Below are 21844 nucleotides of genomic sequence, written 5' to 3'. Positions count from 1 at the left end.
ACGTCAGCTGGACCTGTAATCGAAAAAAAACTTTCCGAAACTTGTACGAACCCTGACGAAGTGCATTCGGCACAGAAATACTCACGCCCAACTGCTTTTTTGACACTTTGCATTTGTTTAACATGAGGAAACAACTCTATAATTGTGTTAATAAGTCAGAATGCATGAAATACCATTGAACCCCCCTTTAAGCAAAACAAACAAGTTAAAAAAGTTTTTTTGAGTGTGTATAGTCAGAAACAGAAGATTTGTTGATGAAAGAGATGTGTTTTTTGAATGTTGCTGACCGGAGAGAGTTTGGGAGATCATTCCAACACCTCGTTCACAGTGAAGGTGAATGAGAGAGTGATTTTGTACACCTTCATGCGATGCACCACGCATAACATCATCATACTGAAACAATCACAGCAGTTATTATATTTACAAACCTTACACTACTGTCACCAAACAGCCTTTAGTACGTTCAGTATTATTATTTCTGTAGTAATGTAGCTCCTCCGAAACCTAAAGGGATGTTATGCCAAAGGTAAAGGTATATGTGTTTTAGGGATTTTTTACTAGAAAACAACACAAAGACTTAAGTAATATATATTGTATGGTGTGGGTGAAAAGGGGAGGGGCTCCCATTTTATTTAGGTGGAAGCATCAGTGCTGTTTCCCACTAAATGAGGTGCGTTTCATCAGCTAAAAGTTTGCTGGAGCTAAAAAGGATTTGTTTGCCTGCGGCACGAGAGTATTGGTGTGTCTGTTATGGAAAAGGGTGGACCGGATTGTCGGTGTTTAGTTTGGGTTTTAAGTTCTTTCAGCTGGGCCTTACATACAGGATGATTTTCTCTCAAACCATGCGTGTGTGTGATGTGATTTTGGGATGTGTGGGGGGAGTCAAACGTCAACAGGGTTGATGGGAAAGAGATGGATTGTCATCATGGTGTCAGTCGCGGTCACATGATGAGCGCGTGTGTGTATGCGTGCGCGTGATTGATTAATCCGTATCTCGCGCAGAAAAATACACAGACGAAAGCGAGCCTCCATCGCTCCGGGCTTCCTCCTGATTAAAGTTCAGAGCTCCATCCATCTCTTCTCCTCCGCGCACTCTAGGATGGATGGAGCTCGCAGAAACGCAATATTGTTTGCGGCGAAAAACGATTTGCATCTTAGCCGTCACCCCCTCTGCACAGCGCAATACAGATAGGGACCCGCAGAAATGCAGTTAGAGGCAATAAAGCGACGGCCCATCCCTCTGCTTTATCTCGCCCACACTTTCTCCATTATTTTTCATTTACTTTCTCTCTCACTCATTCACTCACTCTCTTTTTCTTTTGTTCTGTCTCTCTCTTTAGATGGATTTCCTCGTTTCTGCGGTTTTGGATGTGTGTATTACAGGTCAAGCTTGAGCAAAGTCTGATTTTAAGAATTTAATAAAGATTTAAAGAGCGTGAAATGTACAAAAACATAAATTTCATTGACAGTAATTTAATTTAAATATGCATAAACCACTGCACATAAAGTCTGGTTGAGACAGATTGCAGTCGCAGTTTCCACGGAAAACAGGGCGCTAACATTTTAGTTAACCGACTCAGGGCCGGCCCGAGGCATAAGCGAACCAAGCGGCTGCTTAGGGCCCCGCTGGCCACCAGGGGGCCCCCGCCCCCAATCGTTTTTTTTTATTTTTTTATACAATTAAATAACTTAAACAGGTAATATAAATGGATAAATGAATGAATACGAATTTATAAATGAATAATTAAAGACAAGAAATTTTTGATTTGCAGACAACTATGTGTCTGCAGTGCTAGCGTTTTAGTCAGGCGCAACATAGACACCTGCGCCACCTGCGCGTCGGCGCGCAAGTGCACGACGTCATCACTCACTGTAAACAATGATGAGCCATTTGACATGTCACAAAAAAGGATATATCCCTCTGGGGCCGAAAAGAGAACAAAGAAAAGGACCGAGGATGAGAAAAAAGAGCAAGATAAAGGTATGTTTGCATGATTATATACAGTATGTTTAATTGTGTTAGTGGTGTGACAGATCGACGTTAATCCGTGACCGTGATCGACCCACGGTTCGGCTCGTATGCGCTTAAATAGTGAAAGTTTATCATTTGCACGTGTTTCAAAGGCTTGCAAAAGTTAAGATTTAAAGTGATTTTAAACAATTTATCCCGCAAAAAGGCGCTAAAGTGAGCAGTATTCTGCATGCCCATGCGGTTTAAATTGTCCAGCCCAGCTCCCTTCAGAGATCAGAACACTAACACTTGATGTTTAAACTTTAGAGAGAGTTACGCTATTTTGTGTCATACTGTAGTCCATTAACATATATTTGAGGAATAGAGCACTGAAAACAACATAACGGTTTTATGCTCCGCCGTCTATATTTCCGTCTGTGTGAGCGCGCCGCGTAAAAAGTGCACTTAGTAGGGCACACATGGAGAGACGAACATAAAATCTTTCTGTTCTTGACAGGGCACATACAAACAAAGTGATCTCCACAGTACTCTTTTCCAATAAAAACATTTGTTTATGTCTTTGGGCGGTTTATGTATAGATTAGGCAGAAACCAGGTCCGTGCTTCTCTTAAAGAGACAGTACCTTAATTAACCTACTTAAGTCTGTGTCATTAATGTTAATCAAACCTTCCAAGACAAAGAGAAAATCACTTCTGTAGCTCTAAAAAAAGAATAATTATATTTAATTCATACAATAAAGTGTTATGATTCATTTGATTTGATTTCTGTACCTAATGCTAATATTAGCCCTTACTTAATGTGCAACTTTGTTCTTTTTATAAATGTTTGTAAGTAATTTCCTCATTTTTTATTAGTTTTTCCAACCCCTTATTCTGCTGATCCGAAAAATTATCAGATCTGTGCCTCAAAAACCATAATGTGATCCGAACCGTGAGTTTTGTGATCCATCACACCCCTAGCTAGCATTGCTGTATGTGTTGAAGTGAACGTTCCAACATCGGTAATGTTCCAGCTTCATAGGCAAAGCACATGCGCTCTCTGTCTAAGATCTTTGGTAAGAGATGGTATTGGACTTTATGAGAATATATACCAATACCATGTTGGGTAGGGAGATTTTTGTGATGAAAATAGACTTCAATCTTATTTATATGGTGGGTAGTGATGTAACAGTGCTATCCTCATATTTATTTATTTATTGCTTGTTGTGTAATTAATGAAAAATTAGCGAAATAAACTCATTCTGCTTGATCAACTATGCACTTATCCAATGCTATTTTTTCCAGGAACACTGTTGAAGTACTTTGGAGCACAACCAACTCTACCCGCCCCTGATGTTTCATCAAGTGTCAGTGCCTCCACAGCTGATGATGCAGCAGATGAGGTTTTTCTTGTTGGCCAATGTTAACATTCCATAGCCTGTTAATATGACATGACACATTGAAGAATAAAGTATTTTATTTAAGTATAGGTTTTTTTCATTATTTAACCTCACTGTATTCATTTATAATGTAACATTAGAGCATGACATTTGTGTCCACGTGGTGGGAGGGGGGCCCCCAAACACATTCTGCTTAGGGCCCCGAAGAGGCTCAGGCCGGCACTGAACCGACTCATAATTATTTAGCCTTAAAATAAATGTGTATTATAAGTTTGAAGCGTACAAAAGTGGCAACTGTATTAGCAAATAGTTGTGTAGGATGGGACCATAAAATGGGGAAAAATTTGGACGTAGTAGCTGTGTCTGAAACCGCTCCCTCATTCACTCATTCACTATTCCCTATATAGTGAATGACAATTGAGTCCACTATTTGGGGAAGGAGCAAATGAAAATAAGTGAGTGATTTTGAATCAGAGATATTTCCTAAGTCTTATTTCTTAAGTTCTATTTTTCACATTTGTCATGTTTATTGTATTAGTTGATAATAAAGAGAACAAAACAACTGCTTATCATATTTATTTACTGTTGTTTATTTATTGTTTAATAAAAAAAAATAGAATTTAAATAAAAGATATCGCAATTATTTTGTTTATTTGTTTATAATTTTTAAGTAGAAAATAACTGACGACAAGAAGTAACAAAAATGTAAAAATGTACATTTTTGGTGTTTACTGTCAGTATCCTTCAGCTGATTCCAGTTACACGTTCGTCTCCCATTGCATCATGGGAAATAGTGACTTTAAGCAACAGCTGCGAATGGAACGGCTACACCGACCGGAAGTATGTTGTCACAACGTCGTAGCCAAGAACGTAAAAATCAATAGGCAACCGTAAACAGGACAGCGCAACGCTGCATTAATTGAAAATTTCATTGGAAAAAGCAAGAGAAGGATTACTTTTGGCATTAAATTACAATCTTTTGTTAGAACAGACATATCTTTATACAAACAGAATTTTTTTTTTTAATTAGCTTAAATTTAAAACATTTCACACATATTATATAAAAGACAAGTGGTACAATCATAAACTGATGCAATTACAATGTCATATGTCATAAAACATAACATTCATTTACGTAATTTCTCACGTTGTAGCGACTCCGGCAAATCAGCTGTTCTCCCGTAGTAGACCGTTACAGTAGAATGTCGCAAAGTAGCAGTTAATTTCGAGCATACGCAATACAACGCCAGAATGTCGTTGCCGTTCCACCAGAGGCTGTTGCTTAAAGTCCCTAATATGAGTGAGCGAGTGTACATCGAATGTACCCTCAAAATCAGAGTGCATTGGGTAAAAAGTAGTAAACGAATGTAGGAAATGAAGTTGTTCACTCAGGGTTCGGACATCACTACAAAATGGCCGACAGCCGATATAGTGCACTGTATAGTGGATAGGGAGCGGTTTCAGACACAGCTAGTGTAAGTTTGTAAAGAACTTTTTCGGTCTTGCCGTCGCCATCCTGGCAGTGCGTCACAGCACTTCACTCGCGGATAACCGAAAATGGGTAAAGAGGCGAGACGTGGGTGAAGCTGAGGTGGCTGGTTGCTTAAACCACTCCCGCCTAGCTTGACGGTAGTGACAGCAGTGGCAGTTCACCCATCACTCAAGTGGCCACGCCCTTAATTATGCAGAACTTTAAGGTTTAAGATGACAAAAAAATGTCACCCCCTCACAGTTTCCGTGAAATTAGCTATACAGATCAAAAACACTTTTTGTACCAGGCTGTAAACATATTATTTTCTGCCGGAAAGATGGGCATTTTAACATGGGGGCTTTTGGAGCCAGCCTCTAGCGGTCAGTCGATTCAGTTTAAGGGGGTGTGCACACCAAAGCTTTTATGCCCGAAGCCGGCGCATGTTTTCAATCGTTTCCAATGGAAGCTCAGCGTTTTTCAAATAAGCCAGCAGCTAGCGATTTTTTTTTGCGCTCGACGCTTTTTTTGGCATGCCCCCTAAGTCACTATCGTATTGACTTCATCAGAAATATAGGAAGGTTGCTCCTTGGATGGGACCTGTTTCTCCATCCGTTCGTTGTAACACACACAAAGGTTACTTACAATGTTTGTAATTGTTAACTGTAAATGATAAACCAAAATTATACAAAATTATTATTTATCTGACTATGCGTAGGGTTGCGCATTGTGCATATTTGCGAGACTGCTCGTGATGCTAGTTCTGTAGAAATGTATCATGTTGGTTCGATTATAGGTAAAAGACACTGTATAATTAAAGGACAAGTTCGGTATTTTACACTTAAAGCCCTGTTTTCAGATTGTTTATGGTGAAATAGAACGGTTTTGATTGAAATTTCGACATATGCGGCTGCCCCGAGAATATTCAGGTGTTTCACCTCCCACCTCTACAATGGGTTTATAGGTGCACTGGCACAATCCTTCCTAAAATGCATTAAACTTTCATTTACAAAGACGTGAAACTCACCGAGTGGTCAGGGGTGTTCACTGATATGTTCACACAAAAATTGCTGCAAAAGATGCTTTCCAACAGCTGTTTTAGCATTCGTTGTTAACTTGTGGACCTATTTTTCCAAACGCCTCACACCCGTACATTCTTCCGCTGAGAGCTTGAATAATAGACACTCCAGCCCAGGTGGTGGCGCTAATCCACCTTTGCCAATTGCAAGAATAGAAACAAAGTTCCCGGCGCGGAGTAATACCGTACCTCACATTACATCTTATACAAGTCAATGGAGTTGGACAAAAACTACGATAAAACCTGTTGGAATGCGTATTTTGCAGCGATTTTTGTGTGAGCATACCAGTGAACACCCCCGACCACTCGGTGAGTTTCACGTCTTTGTAAACGAAAGTTTAATGCATTTTAGGAAGGATTGTTCCTGTGCACCTATAAACCCATTGTAGAGGTGGGAGGTGAAACAGAAACACCCGAAAATTCTCGGGGCAGCCGCATGTCGAAATTTCAGTCAAAACCGTACTATTTCATCATAAACAATCTGAAAACAGGGCTTTAAGTGTAAAATACCAAACTTGTCCTTTAAATGCATTTAAAAAAAAACAACATCAGTTTTATAGATTTCTTTAAATTTAATTCCATTTCAAATGCCTTATATTCTTAAAAAAAGCATTCTCGAATGAGTCCTGAATGACACACAACCCTGCCACAGTCGTTCCAAAATAATCCTGATTTAAAAATAGAGAAGCAAAAAGGAAAAATAAAGAGATAAATTGTGCACGAATACAGAGTGTAGGACAGCAGGATTAGGAGAGAGAGAGAGAGATACTGAAGAAGCATTTTTACATGAGAACAGGCGTTATAGGTAGCGTCCTTCATGATGTCATCACACATGTTTCATTAGCTGACAGGAGGGCAAACTCTTCAATCATCTGACAGTGTATGATCTCATAGCAAATACATATACAGTATATCCAAAGTCACATGCATACATCTGTTATTCAGGTCATGTAGTCTCTTCCAAATACAGCACAGCAAACTCCCTCCTGACTGTAAGATTCTTCCTGTCCCACACACACATGCATTATATTTTATATACTGCAAAATGAGGTCATTCTTCTCTCCCATCCTCTCGTTTCACTCGTTTTGAATGATCCCTCTGAGCCATACACACAAATACACACGTCAAAAGATTCCCAGACTGCCTTTATACAGTATTTTATCTTTGACAACACTATCCTAATTGAATCTAAAGCTGTGTCTTAATAAAATGTAAAACTGAAAGTAACTGGTAACACTTAACGATAACACTTTACAGTATAAGCATTAGTTAATGCATTAGCTAAGGACTTAATCACAGTAAGATGTTTACATGACTGGAGTTAACCTCTTCACTCCTGTTTACATGCAGTTTTTATTTATTAACCCAATGCAGAGCACAAATTATGAACTCACAAATATTGTCCACTGTTTTCATTTACTTTCATTAAATGACAAACACGTTCTTATGGACGCATTTCATTATTCTGTGTCGTGATGATGACAGAAATATTATGACAGTGCCTGTAACGGTTTTATACGCTGCTTTCGCGTTATTTGAACTGTTTCTGGATGAAGGCAGACTGCTGACAGCGAGTCATGTTGACAGAGTAAAAAAAACTTTCTAATGTCAACTTTAGAAAGAATTTGTGCTAAGGTGCGTGACTAAAACACACGTGCACTTCAGTTAGTATGGTATAAATGCAATTAAGGTGTTTACATGGACGCATACTGCGTACGCAAACTTTTTTAATACGATTATACTTCCTGCGATTATGAGCTTAATCGCGTTATTTTTATCGAAGTATTGTGTTTACATGAGGTAAATTATAATTGCAATATTTACAAAATCCCATTATAATCTCATTATGAGGGTGCACGTAAACGTGGTCATTGTAACTTAAAAAAATGTTAATGCACAGTTAATGCATATCATTTAATTTTTTTAAATAATAATAAATAGTAATAATGATTGTTTCTTTTTTATTTTTAACTGAATGTAAATTAACTGTCATTGAGTGCCATGAAAGGCACCTTTAAATAACATTTATTATTTTTTATTATTAACTTAAATAATTTATAATAACATAATACATAAAAATTATTGTTATTATTATTATTATTAATATTATTATTATTATTATTATTATTATTAGTAGTAGTAGTAGTAGTAGTAGTAGTAGTAGTAGTAGTAGTATTTCATACATCACTGTACTCATCTCATATAACTAGATTTTATGTCATAGATGCTGTGTTAAAAGTTGCCAGCACATTGTTATGTAGATGTTAGGGTTTTTATAGACCGTTTCATCGGACGCACGTGTGGTCTACGTGTTGTATGTAATCTACGTGTTGTTTATTTTGCTTGTTATATAAATAAACTACTTTAAAAGGACTTTGTTGTTATTTATTCTTCGCGGAGTTTACTGGAAGTTACGTGAAGACCACGAAAGCCGCTTGTTTATGTTGTTACTGCTGAAACCTAACTATAGGTGGTTGCTAAGTGTTTGCTTACTGACCTAAGTCAAAAAAGCCCAAGAAATAAGTTTCTCTGCATTACAGGTCAAAGGTCACGGTCAAGGTTGTGCCGTCCCTCTGGTGTTAATGTGTTTCAAAATATGAAACCTAAAGAAACACGTTTCCATTAGAACTCATGTAAGTCACGGCCTATGAGCTGTGAGCATCACATTTAATCTGATTTCTCACAGAGTGTGAGCGTCTAATGAGACGCTGTCATCGCCAGAGGAGTTTGACCTGCAATCTGCTGTAATGGCTGCTATCAGCAGTACAGTACAGATGAGCGGGTGTGATGGGTGACAACTGAGTCGAAACGCCTCCCTTTGATTGATTGATTTAATCAGAAAGACGAAACATTGCTGTCCATGCTTGGGGAGGGGCCACACCTAAAAGGTCATTTTGGACCAATGAGATTAAAGGATAGAGGAGCCTGAGGAGAGGTGGGAAGTCAACATGTGGCTTGACAATCGAGTGTGTGTTATCCTAAATCACACAGTAACCTAAGGGGACACTACATGGTGCAGTGATCTTTTAGATTATTAGGCACTTCAATTTACTGGTTTAATGATATGAGTTTTTAATGGCTGATATCTATAAAACAGGGTGGGTGATATAATAACGCTTAATATATAAAGATTGCATGAATTAAGATTTATGGTTCCAAGATATATGTTGGTTCCAGGGTCTGTTTTCAATTCAACTGAATAGTTGGGACATGCAAAAAGTTGAAACTTTAAAAGGGAGGATAACTACTTCTCATATATTTGCTGTTGTTGTCAAGTGTCTACTAAAAAAAGATTTTGCAATAAATCATCTGTCACTTGATAATACACTATTACGGTACATTCACACGTGACGCCAGCGTTAACATTTGACGGAGGGCGTATTTGAAGGGTGGCTAACAGCCAATCACAGTGGCCGCAACACATGCTTATCTGTTCTCAGTCTTGCATAAATGTAATTGGCTGGCTCTGCAGTAGGTTATTTGCATATGGTGATCTGATGCACCCGTTAGTGCTTGAAAAGTTGAGAAATTTTAAATTTCTGCCGTAAGCAACGCCAGTGATGCGAAATAGAAAATAAATTCAAGTATACAAATCACAGAAAACGTAAAATCGTAAAAGAAAAAGCACATCAATTGTATAAACAAAAAAAGAAAAAAATATATTTTAAAAAAATTTACTATAAAAAAATACATTATTAATTTATACATTTTTCAAAAAAAATAAACTCAGGAAAACAATACAAAAATAAATAAATAAATCATAATAATATAAAAAAATGAATACAGTGATGTCGATAACACAATAAAACTAAAGACAATTGATAACCCCAGAACTTCTAGTAAATTATTGACACCCATCTTCATCCCTGCACCTCTTGATTTATGCTTGGGCATTGTTTTAATTCCTCGTTAAACTATTCCATATTCTCACTCCAGAGCTTGAGATAGAAACAATTTTTCACGTTGTCCAAATTCTGTTAAAATTATTTGTCCCTCTTAAATTATAACCACCCTCTCTTGCCCTAAATATTTGAATATTTTTCGGTAAAATATTATTTTTTAGCTTTAAACATTATTCGGGCTGATACTTCACAATATCTATACATTGTAATATTTTTGATTGTAAGAATAATAAATGAGTATGTTGCGTTATGAATAATTCTTATTGCTCTTTTTTGGAGAACAACTAATTAATGTAGTGAACTTTTATAATTGTGACCCCAAATCTCAGCACAGTAATTAATATATGGTGAAACTAGTGAACAATACAACATGTGGAGTGAATTAAGAGCCAAAACCTGCTTTACTTTACTTATTGATCTTGATAGTTTTAAATGTACATGATTAATATAATATGTGATTTCCAATTGAGTATGTATAGTTACCCCCAAGAATTTGTTTTCATAGGCTCTATCAATTCTAACCCCATCTATTTGTATATTCACCTGAATATTCCTATTATAATTCCCGAACAACATTATTTTAGTTTTATTTAAATTTAATGATAGTTTATTTATATTAAACCATGTTTTTAATTTGTTCATTTCTTTAGTTATATTTAATATTGATTGTTGTAAATTTTCACCTGAAACAAATATATTAGTGTCATCTGCAAATAAAACCATCTACAACTTAGATACTGAACATATATCATTAATATACAAAATAAACAATTTGGGTCCCAACACTAACCCCTGAGGGACCCCACACTCATTGTCCAAACATACTGACCTATAGTTTCCCAACTTCACAAACTGTTGTCTCTTACTTAAATAACTCCTCACCCAGTCTAATACTATCCCCCTGATTTGGCAATGAATGATGTCTTCCATTTAAAGTAAATGAGTTTATTAGATGTTATGAGTGGTAGTTAAACAGACAGAAAAGAGTGTTTAGTTTTGTCGATATGTAACTACTTAGTTACTGTCAGTCCACTAACCTGCGAAAATCCACCATATCATTGATTTTATAATTTGCTTTCTGAAGGCTCCTGGTTATACCTAATGTATAGTATAATGTAGTCCCAATCCTTGATTTTGATTGGTCAATAGCTGTGTTTTTATTTTTGATAAAACGCAGCTTTGACCGCTTTTACTTAGCAACATAAGCAAAATATTCTGTTACTATTCACAGTCGATCAGACACTATTTGTGACCCTGCCTTTGAAAACCAAGTGAAAATATCACCTTGATAATCTTCAGAAAATCATGTTTTTCAGAAATTCCAGTGTTAAAGAGATAGCTTACCCAAAAATGAAAATTCTGTCATCATTTACTCACCCTCATGTAAACCTGTATAAGTTTCTTTATTCTTTTGAACACAGAAGATATTTTGATAAATGATGGTTACCACGCAGTTGACTGTACCCATTGACTTCTATAGTAGGATAAACAAATACTATGGAAGTCAATGCAATGGGTACCGTCAACTGTGTGGTAACCGTTTTATAAAAGCAATAAGATACTTAAGGCTGGTGCTGTATCGTGAACAAGTCACGGCTGAAGGGGTTGCATTGACTCGCTTTACATTGTGCCAAACAACGCCCTTAAGCCTTGACCTATTCACGATACAACACAGCTTCTTTTCCAAAGTCATTTCTTGTACTTGTACTCATTTCTGTGCCATCTTACAAACGGTGTGTAAAAGCACAGCTTATATCTTATGTTTTAAATACCAAGTTTTCCACTAATGGTCACACAAGATGCTTTTGTGATGCAGGTAAACAGGTCCTATTATACTGTAGTCGTGTCTAGCATAAAAGGTGTATGCTGTTGACAAGCAAGAATAAATCTATTAACTGATAAATACTGCCTTTAAAGAGCCCTGAGGACATTGGAAAACACACACACGAGCACACACGTTTGTTGTCATAGTCTCCTGATAAATAGTAGGGGCTCTTCATTGGGGCTTTGAGAATGAGTAAATAATGTTTTGGGTGAACAATCCCTTTAAAAATGAGTTGATTTGTAAGTATTAGTTATGATGCATTATACACAAAATATGTGATAAGCTACAACAAATGAACGTTTATAGGATGATTATTTTTGAATATGTGCATTATTACTTCTGTACGTGTTGGATGGGGTCTTGTCTTACTAAAATATGTTTCTCATTAAAAAAGGGGCCTCGTCTTAAGATTATGACGGACCCTGGAAACGCCTTTCCACTTCTTTTCCTGGAAGACAGGGAGGGGAAAAGTTTGTACTGTACCGTAGGTCAGTGGCCTCTTCCTCAGCTCAAAACGTCATCTTTATCGTTTCCAGACAGAAACACAACACACGTATTCTGCCACAGCTATCTACATGTTGTCTCTGTGTGAATGTGTATATGTTTACATTCATTTTTGTATGCAATATGCTAGCACACTGTCAGAAAAAATGGCCAAACAATGTTCCCTAGCTGTTACTGGTACTAAGTACTAAGCACACCTTTGGACTTAAAGAGTTTATATTAGTACCTTATAGATATGTATTGTACCTAAATGGTACATATTAGGACCTTTTTAAAAGTACTACCGTAGTGAAAGCTTGGGACCATTTTATTTGGACTACAGATGATGTTGGAAGGTTAATAAAGGAATCCTAAAGTCCTGTCCTAAACCAGAACATGATAGAGACTTGGAGGTCTGGGCTGTTTTGACTTGGGCCAGTTTGTATCTTGGAAAACTTTACTGTAGGAACGTCCTAAAAACTTTTCTAAACAATCTTGGAAAGCACAAATAATGGCACTGACAGAACACAACACTTTAGCAACTGCATAACAATGAACTGATCACCATCAACAGCTCACAATGACAGATTCACATCTAAACGCTTGGTGAAGGTGTAAGCCAGAGGTCATGTTTGATCTGCTTTTATAGTAAATTTACACCATATGGAGTGTGTGTATCTCTAAAGGAAACACATACCGTTTCTCTTTTTTCTTTATCTCGGGTTTTCTTTCCTCATTTTCACCTCACAGATTTCTTAAGATTTCATGTTTAGCAATATTTTCCGTTCAGCCAGCTGTGTCAATAGCCACGCCAACCAACACACACTCACGGGGCGGAGGGGTACATTTCAGCAACACACGGCTTCTGGTCAAAAGGCGTCTGTGTCTTTGTGTATACAGTGAGACAGACAGCAGAAAGAGTTTTTTTTAAAGACTGCTTGACATTACACGTGTTTCAATAAAGCATTTCAAATAGTGATTATTATAGATACAAAGATATGCTTGGTTAAACTGACCTACATGTTATATTAGTGCATGTGTTTGAGCTTTAAGTTTACTCAAAAAACAGAAACATTTATCTACAAGCCTTTGATGTCACATACATAAAATTTTTACATTAAAAGGGTTAGTCCATTTTAAAAAAATAATCCAGATAATTTACTCACCACCATGTCATCCAAAATGTTGATGTCTTTCTTTGTTCAGTCGAGAAGAAATTATGTTTTTTTTTTCAGGAAAACATTCCAGGATTTTTCTCATTTTAATGGACTTCAATGGACCCCAACACTAAACAGTTCCAATGCAGTTCAAAATTGCAGTTTAAAATGACTCCAAACGATCCCAAACGAGGCACAAGGGTCCCATCCAGAGAAACGACCGTCATATTTGGCAAGAAAAACAAAAAATACGCACCTCCAAACCACAAATTCTCATCCTCCTCTGGTTCTGTGACGCGACAGCGCGACCTCACGTAATTGCGTAATGACATCGAAAGATCACGCGTCACATATGGTAAACACACATTTCTGAACCATTTTTAACAATAAACTGACACACAGACATTAATTTGCATCAGTCCACATACAACAACGTCAGAACCGTCCTCCTTCAACACACTTGTAAACACTGGTACGTAGTTTCACGATGGCGTGTCACAGGACCGGAGGAAGACGAGAAGTTGTGGTTTGAAAGATAATATTTTTATTTTTCTTGCCAAAAATGACAATCGTTTCGCTAGATAAGTCCCTTATGCCTCATTTGGGATTAAACTGCATTTAAAACTGTTAAGTGTTGGGGTCCATTAAAGTCCATTAAAATGAGAAAAATCCTGGAATCTTTTCCTTAAAAAACATAATTTCTTCTCGACTGAACAAAGAAAGACATCAACATTTTGGATGACATGGTGGTGAGTAAATTATCTGGATTTTTTTAAGAAAATTGACTAATCCTTTAAATGTTACATGTTGTGTAGAAATTGTTGAGGAAACTTAAAAAAACATTATGAACTGAAACATATTCATGGCGCTGTTATAATTAACACTTAATGACATTTTAATGACAAATTATATTTGTACCACTGTAGATGAGGTCAAGAAAAATATTTATATGTTGTTATAAAACTATACTGAGAGAGTATTAACACTTAATGACATTTAAATGACAAATTATGACATACATCATAATTTGTATCACTGGTAAAAAATGGTCAGTTATGTTGTCTTGGTAATGTCAAGTTGTCATGATAAGTTATGATGTATTGGTTAATGTCAAGTTGTCATAACAAAAACATCTCAAACAATGTCATCTTTGCATTAAAAATGACATAACTGATCGAATGACACGTAATCATTTGTCATAAACATGCATAAAATCTCTCCTCATGTCATGATTATGAAAGTGTCATGTCAGTCTAGAACACCCCTTTAAGTAAAGTGTTACCATTTATTTAATATAATACCAATCAGTTTATGTTTTGAGCACTTACTGCTTTATAGCAATACAGAGCAATATTTACACTGTACAACACATTGTAGTGTTAATTTTTTATTAATTTGTTTTAAAAATGTCCTAATATTATAATGCAAAATTAAGCATAGAGCCGAGCCGCTTAATTCAGCACATTGATTCAGATTTATCAGCATTTATTGTGTGTCTAATTTTACTGAATTATGCAAATTAGACATTACTTCAGACACATTATAATTCAGAGACGGATGTTAAACAAAACTTTTTTATTTTTATGTATCAATGCTGAGATTTTCACAAGACCATCATTTATTTTCCTCACACACACACAGACACACACACGCACGCACACACATCACATCACATCACAGATCATGTCGGCTGTATTTCTGCAGGTGCTTGCTCACTGGCATTTCACGTAATTAAAGGTTGACCTTTCTAATAGAGGAACAAATGTCAAGGGGTTTTCTCATCTGACAAGAAGTATCTGTTATGTGTGTGTGTATATGTGTGTGTTGGCGGAGCATTGGGGTTTTACACACTGCTCTGTTTTTGCCCCATTAGATCCATCCAATGTGTGAATATTACAACATGAAAGCCAATACACACACACACCTTGTATAGGTATCTTTGTGAGGACATACTCATACATCGTGCAATCCCTACCCCCTTACCCTAACATGAACCATCACAACCAAGGGGCTGTTTACACCTGGAATTAAAGGTGCCGTTCTTTCTGTGTTTTTGAAGCTTTGATTGTGTTTACTGTGCGCAATATAACATATGTTTATGTTTCACATGTAAAGAACGCAGTATTTTTCACACAATTGACTTATCTGTATAGCGCTGTTTTCACTGTCCTATAAACAGGCTGATGTCTTTCTTGTTCTATGAAGTCCCTCCTTCAGAAATACGTAACGAGTTTTGATTATGTAGTTTGTTTAGTGTGTTGTTATTCGACCGCAGCTTAGCTTAGCAGAGCTGTTTGAGCCAAAGCTGGTGACTGACGTATTCCTGTGGGCGGAGTTTAATCAAAAAATCCAATATCGACGTCGTTCAATCAGGAGGTGGAGGGCTGTAGTCCAAACCGGCCATTCGCTGTAGGGACTTCTGTTAAAGAAAATATATTGCCTGGCAGTAAACTTTGAGCTTTATCATTTTAGAGGTATTATTTATGCACTAACAGAAACATTACACTAAAGTTTGAAAAATGGGATAAGGAAAAATTTGACCTTTAAGATGCATTTTGGTCAATAGGATCACAAGTGGATGAGAGACACACATGTTTATACCTGGGGGAGAAATGTTTAAATTGATGCACACTTATATGTCACAGTCCGCTGATTGTGTTGTTAGTACACTGCAAAAAAATGACTTTTTTACTTAGTATTTTCATCTTGTTTTTAGTACAAATATCTAAAATTCTTAAATCAAGATGCATTTTCTAGTTTTTAGACAAAAATATACAAATTTAAGTGAATTTGTGCTTAAAACAAGCAAAAAATAATAATAATCTGCCAATAAGGGTAGCTATTTTTCTTGAAAAAGTTCAAGATTTTTTGCTTACCCCATTGGCAGATTTTTGTTTATTTTATGGACAGATTCACTTACATGTGACTTTTTTTTCTGAGGTCAAATTGCTCATCAAGAAAATGCACCTTGATTTTATAATTTTTAGATATTTGTACTTAAAACAAGACAAAAATATTTAAATAAAATGTAATTTTCATCAGTGTAAACATGCTGCACAATGTTTTGTATGTATATGTAAGGGCTTTCTGTGGGCTGGCAAATTTAAACAAAATAAATATAAATATTTAGTTTTATCAAATAAAATCTAAAGTTTGTGCTGAACACTGGGTTTGCGCTACACTGCAAAAAATGATTTTCAAGAAAAAAATTCTTAGTATTTTTGTCTTGTTTTTAGTTTTTTTTTCTTGATGAGCAAAACAACCCAAGAAAATAAGTCTAGTTTTTAGACCAAAAACATCAAATTTAAGTGATTTTGTGCATAAAACAAGCAAAAAAAATCTGCCAAAGGGGTAAGCTAATTTTTCTTGAATTTAGTGTTTAAGAAAAATGTTCAGGATTTTTTTGCTTACCCCATTAACAAATTTTTTTAGCTTGTTTTATGCACAAAATCACTTAAATTTGATATTTTTGATCTAAAAACTACACTTATTTTCTTGGGTCGTTTTGCTTATCAAGAAAAAGCATCTTAATTTAAGAATTTTTAGATATTTTTACTGAAAACAAGACAAAAATACTAATACTACTTTTTTCTTGAAAAGTCATGTCTGATGTAAAAACACTGTGCTTGGTACATCACATTAGATCTTAAGGCAGAGAGTATGCAGTCTTTTGTGGCTGTTCGAATGCGTTCGACCACAGAGGCGTCTACATCACAAAAGTAATCCGGTCAAATGCGTTTTCGACTACCTCTGAAAGTGGTCGAAAGTAGACAAGCTCAAAACGCTTCACACCCCATTTACACCTGTCTTTAGCGTCGTCCACTTGTGATCTGATCGACACAACCAGGTATAAACATCCTCTAAGTGCCTAACCCTAATCCTTACCCAATTCGAACCCAATTAAAACCCTAAACTCAAGTATTAACCCTCAAACAGCCTTTTAAAGCGGTGCCAGAAAGTGAGGACCCGCCAAAATGTCCTCACTTTACTCACTTTGTCCTCACTCCGGTGTCACTTTATTTTAAGGTTATTATAGGTTGTGCCGAGTGTCCAAAGCTTTATCCTGGGTTTAAAGCCTATAATAGTACTCACAATAAAAGCTAGAAGTTAACATGTTTTGATAGTAACGTGTGTTTTACCGGCCCAAGGTCTGTTGATGTTACATTTACATTGTTACTTTTATCCAATGCCACTTCAGTCTGTACATGTTTAATCAGCACGTGTGCTTCAAGGGAATTAAACCCATGACCTTTCTGTTGCTAACGTTGCTACAAAATTATTTTATTTGAATTAAATTAAATACAAAAATATATTTTTCTTTTATATTTACTTTGAATCCAAAGGCATCATTTTACAAAGAGTTAAAGGAGTAGTTCATCCAAAAATAGTCCCCGTTGACTAGACCATAATCATTTGTATTCCTACTATGTAGAAAGTCAATGGACCACATTTTTGGGTGAACTACTTCTTTAAACTGACTTCAAACAGCCACACTGACACCAGTTGCTTAAAAATGATTGCATCCGTTTGCATCGTGTTCATAATGTGTGAAATAAATGTTTATGAAACATCTAATATCGCTTCCACTTTCATAAAAGGCAACTTTTGGATTAATACTTTACATTTATGCATTTTTAAGTGTGAGATACTGTTTGGAGCCACTGTTAATGGCTTTTAACTAACTGGACCATATGGGCACCCTTCACAGCACATGAATTTATGATACACTTATAGCTTACAAATGCCAGTTACATCCGTTCTGTAATGCATTAGTAGTTTGTTTAGTAATTCCATCTTAACATTGCACCCAGATCAGTCCAGGATGAAGCACGCGCACAAAGTCTCACTGTGTGTGTTTGTTTTACAGAGCTTTTAACAGTGACCTGACCCTATAAAAATGCTCTCAGATGATGAAACGGCACACACACAGTGTCAACACCTGTCCTAAATAGAAAGAGGAACAGATTATTTGTTGTCCTTTCGCATGTGTTGTATGTGTGACGGATACATTCCCATAAGCCGTCTTATGAAATGATGTGGTTAGCTGGACAGAGTCATTGCTTGCAACATGTGACGCATGCAATGAGGGCACTTACATCATTTGAGGTCACTACACATACTGTAGCTTCACTCCCTTTCAAAACAATAGAAAGGATTACGGTTACCGAAAGGAACTTTCATTCGTGTCCAGTATGCGTTTATCACACGTGTCGGTTAGACACATACGCACATTTATTATGACAGATGGTACCATCAGATGGTAATAACGTGTTACCTAATAATTACAAAATACAATGGTAATTTACATCATACTTGAAATTACTTAGAAATACATCCTGTTATACCATGGGGCTGCTGAATGCTTTATTCTGATTGTTCCATGGGTGTTGGTTATTTTTCTGTAAACGGCACACCTAACCTGTCAAATGTCTTAAAAATAGGCACCAGCCTTAACTGTGGTATATGCAAAATAATTGACTCTCTTATTATTTTCGAATAATTCAATGGCCTGTCGTTAATTATTCCTTGCGTATTACCTTGCTTTCTTGTTTACAAGTATTTAACAGACTTTTTTATTTAAAAGTCATAAAGGAACATTATTGGACAAAAAAATATCAGACTGAACTAGTGGCCAGATTTATCAATTGGCCGACATTTGAGCATTTAAAGATGCATTTGGCAAATGCTTTTAGAGACTTACAGTACGGTGCATACACAGGTAAGCTAGTATGAATTTGATTTGTATCTTTACCTACTTGGCCGATTAACCATGGAAGTGACCTGTGTGTCATTTTAAATTATTATTAGTGTCAATGAAACAAAACAAAAAAAAACATTGGTTGACCACTTAAAGGTGACAGAGAATGAAAATAAGTTTTTACCTTGTCTTAGCTGAATAACGGTAGTGTCCCCGCATTCACGAAAAGTGCTAGACATTCTGAACATCTCCGTTTCATAGAAATTCCTCCTTTAGAAATGTAACTGCCCATTCTGAACAACGGAAACATATTACGTTATAAACGCATCTCACCCCCCCCACTCTCATTCAGTTCCCTCCCCTTCAAAATAATTTGCATACATTCAACCTCTTGCCTCCAATGGAAAGTAAATTGCAGCAGTGTTCGCAAAGTTCAAGGTGAAATGGCGAGTCGCGTCCCGAGGTGTGCTCTTCTATCTGTAAAATTTTGATAATAATAATAATAATACGTTTTATTTGTAATCCAATTTATACACGAAGGACTACAGGTGCTACAGGTACACAAATAAAAACAATACCGCATAAAAACAATAAAGAACAGCATAAAAACAGAATTATATTAAGAAAGTGCAAATCGAAATTAATCAATTTATTTTTAAAAACCTCTAAAGACTGTGGCGACCTCAGGGAGGGAATTCCACAGTCGAGGCGCAGCCGCCTGGAAAGCCCTATTTCCCTATAGTGCGTAGTTTGAATTTAGGGACCTGGAGTTTGTGGCTGTCAGAGAAACGGAGAGGTCGGATTGGATTATGCCCATTGATGAGTTCTTTGAGGTACAATGGTGCACTGCCGTAGACACACTGATAGGTAAGGAGAGAGATCTTGTACTCAATCCTAAACCTAACAGGAAGCCAGTGGAGTTTATGGAGGATGGGTGTGATGTGCTCAGTTTTACGCACCCTCATCAGGACCCTGGCAGCACAATTCTGGATGTACTGAATGCTACTGCCAGGATCCCGATGAGGAGTGCGATACAGTAGTCGAATCTTGGGGAGACAAGTGCATGAACCAGCTTCTGTGCATCAGAAAGAGAGAGAAAGGGGCGAAGTTTAGAAATGTTCCGGAGGTGAAAAAATGCACATTTACAGATAAATTGGATGTGGGTGTTAAACGATAGGTGGGGGTCGAATCGAACCCCCAAGTTTATTATAGAGGATGTAAAAGGAATATCGTGACCAGAGAATGAATAAACAGTCATGGGGGAGGATCGCAGTTGGTGTGAGCATACCTTCAGTTTTAGAGCTGTTTAACTTATCAGTCATCCATGCCCTCGACTCCTCCAGACAGGCAGTTAAAATAGAAAATTATGATGCAGAAGATGTGGGGTCCAGCCTAACATAGAGCTGGGTATCATCAGCATAGCAGTGGAAGGCAACTCCATGCCTGCTGATGATGTGGCCCAAGGGGAGCATATAGATGGAGAAAAGAGAAGGGCCGAGGACCAAACCCTGGGGCACTCCACATGTAAGTGTGTGTGGCCTCGAACTGGATCCACCCAGGGTCACATACACAACTCTATCAGTCAGGTGGGACTGAAACCATTGACGTGCTGTATGTGAAATACCGATAAACTGTTGTAGCCGATGGAGAAAGATGGCATGGTCAACAATGTCAAAGGCGACTGAGAGGTCCAAGAGCAGAAGAAGAGATGGAAATTTTGGTCTGTCGGTCACAGGTCTGTCCGTCACAGGGCTGTCACAATGATTAAATAATCCTCTCATTGCGATTGTGTGACCTCATCGCGATGATTTCAGATCACCACAATGATTGCACATTTCTTTAAAAAACACAAGGGGGAGCTGCAGCGCATGTATAAATGAGACTGTATCAGATGGCGCTACTTAAGCCTGAAGGGAAGCCCATTCAATCATTCTATGTCACCTTTAACGTGTCAACTAAAAGGTTAATGTGAGTTTTTCTGACTATTCATTTCTTTCTTTCTTTCTTTCTTTCTTTCTTTACCAGTAGGAATTACAGAGGACATCTTTTTAAAACACAAATCTTAAACTAGGATTCAGCAGTCTATGAACGTCCCATCGCTCAACCAAACTTCCGGAAGAATTTCGTTATCTCTCAAGACATCATCAGCCTTTATCTACAAAGGACGGACAAAATAACCATTATGCCTCCTCTTTCTCCTCTGGACACCCCTATGGGGGAGTAATCCCTTCAGGTCATCTACATTAAGTGCCGTTTTGGATTATCCTGTGTGACTGTGGATGAACTCTGGGTGGCCATGTCTGGTAAAGGCAACCCTAGTCCACACCTCAATGGCTTCCCCATGGCCCACTATTCCTACTTTTTCCCGCACATGTTAGGAGGACTTTCTCCCACCTCTCTGCCTACTTTACCTCTCAGTGGATACAGCACACCTTCACCAGCCAGTGAGTATCACATTCAAATCTTTCATACTGCTCCATAAATGTGATTGATTTAATCTGATTATGATGGTGTTGGTTTAGTTTGGCTCAAGGTGGAATCCCACATTCTGTAATGGATAGGAAGGGTTTCAAATCACGTCATGAGGATTTCTGTCTCACAAACACATTTCTCTGCTATGTGACTTTTACAGCTAGTATTAGTGTAGCACCTGCTGTTAGCACTATATCACAGTTTTACATGTTACGGTCAACAAGTGTCAACTTTTTACCAAAGTATTGACTCTCATTAAAGGGGACATTTCACTGTGTTCACTGACTTTTTTAAGATGTGAAATAAATCTTTGGTGTCCCCAGAGTACATATGTGAAGTTTTAGCTTGAAGTATCACATAGATAATTTATAATAACATGTTAAAATTGCCACTTTGTATGTGTGAGTAAA

General features: G+C 37.0%; 1 protein-coding gene and 1 long non-coding RNA gene across 4 annotated transcripts in view; both read left to right on the top strand.

Moving 5' to 3' along the window:
• The window catches only part of raraa (retinoic acid receptor, alpha a), a 203804-nt gene that overhangs the window by 99920 nt on the left and 82040 nt on the right, over positions 1 to 21844 (top strand). For 2 of the 3 annotated variants that reach the window (XM_055175226.2, XM_055175223.2), the window contains exon 3: positions 20988 to 21406. In XM_055175226.2, coding sequence (XP_055031201.1) covers positions 21259 to 21406 — 148 coding nt within the window. In that variant the 5' untranslated portion in view covers positions 20988 to 21258. The remainder of the gene's footprint in view (positions 1 to 20987; positions 21407 to 21844) is intronic. The other variant, XM_055175224.2, reaches the window with a different exon arrangement.
• Positions 1591 to 3439, top strand: LOC129429033 (uncharacterized). The gene is made up of 2 exons (XR_012369112.1): positions 1591 to 1981; positions 3256 to 3439. It is a non-coding gene; the product is annotated as an uncharacterized lncRNA (long non-coding RNA).

This window comes from Misgurnus anguillicaudatus, chromosome 4 (genome assembly GCF_027580225.2).
Source record: "Misgurnus anguillicaudatus chromosome 4, ASM2758022v2, whole genome shotgun sequence".
Classification (NCBI taxonomy): Eukaryota; Metazoa; Chordata; class Actinopteri; order Cypriniformes; family Cobitidae; genus Misgurnus; species Misgurnus anguillicaudatus.
The sequence above is the reverse complement of the archived record's forward strand: the minus strand, read 5'-3'. Positions and strand labels throughout refer to the sequence as shown.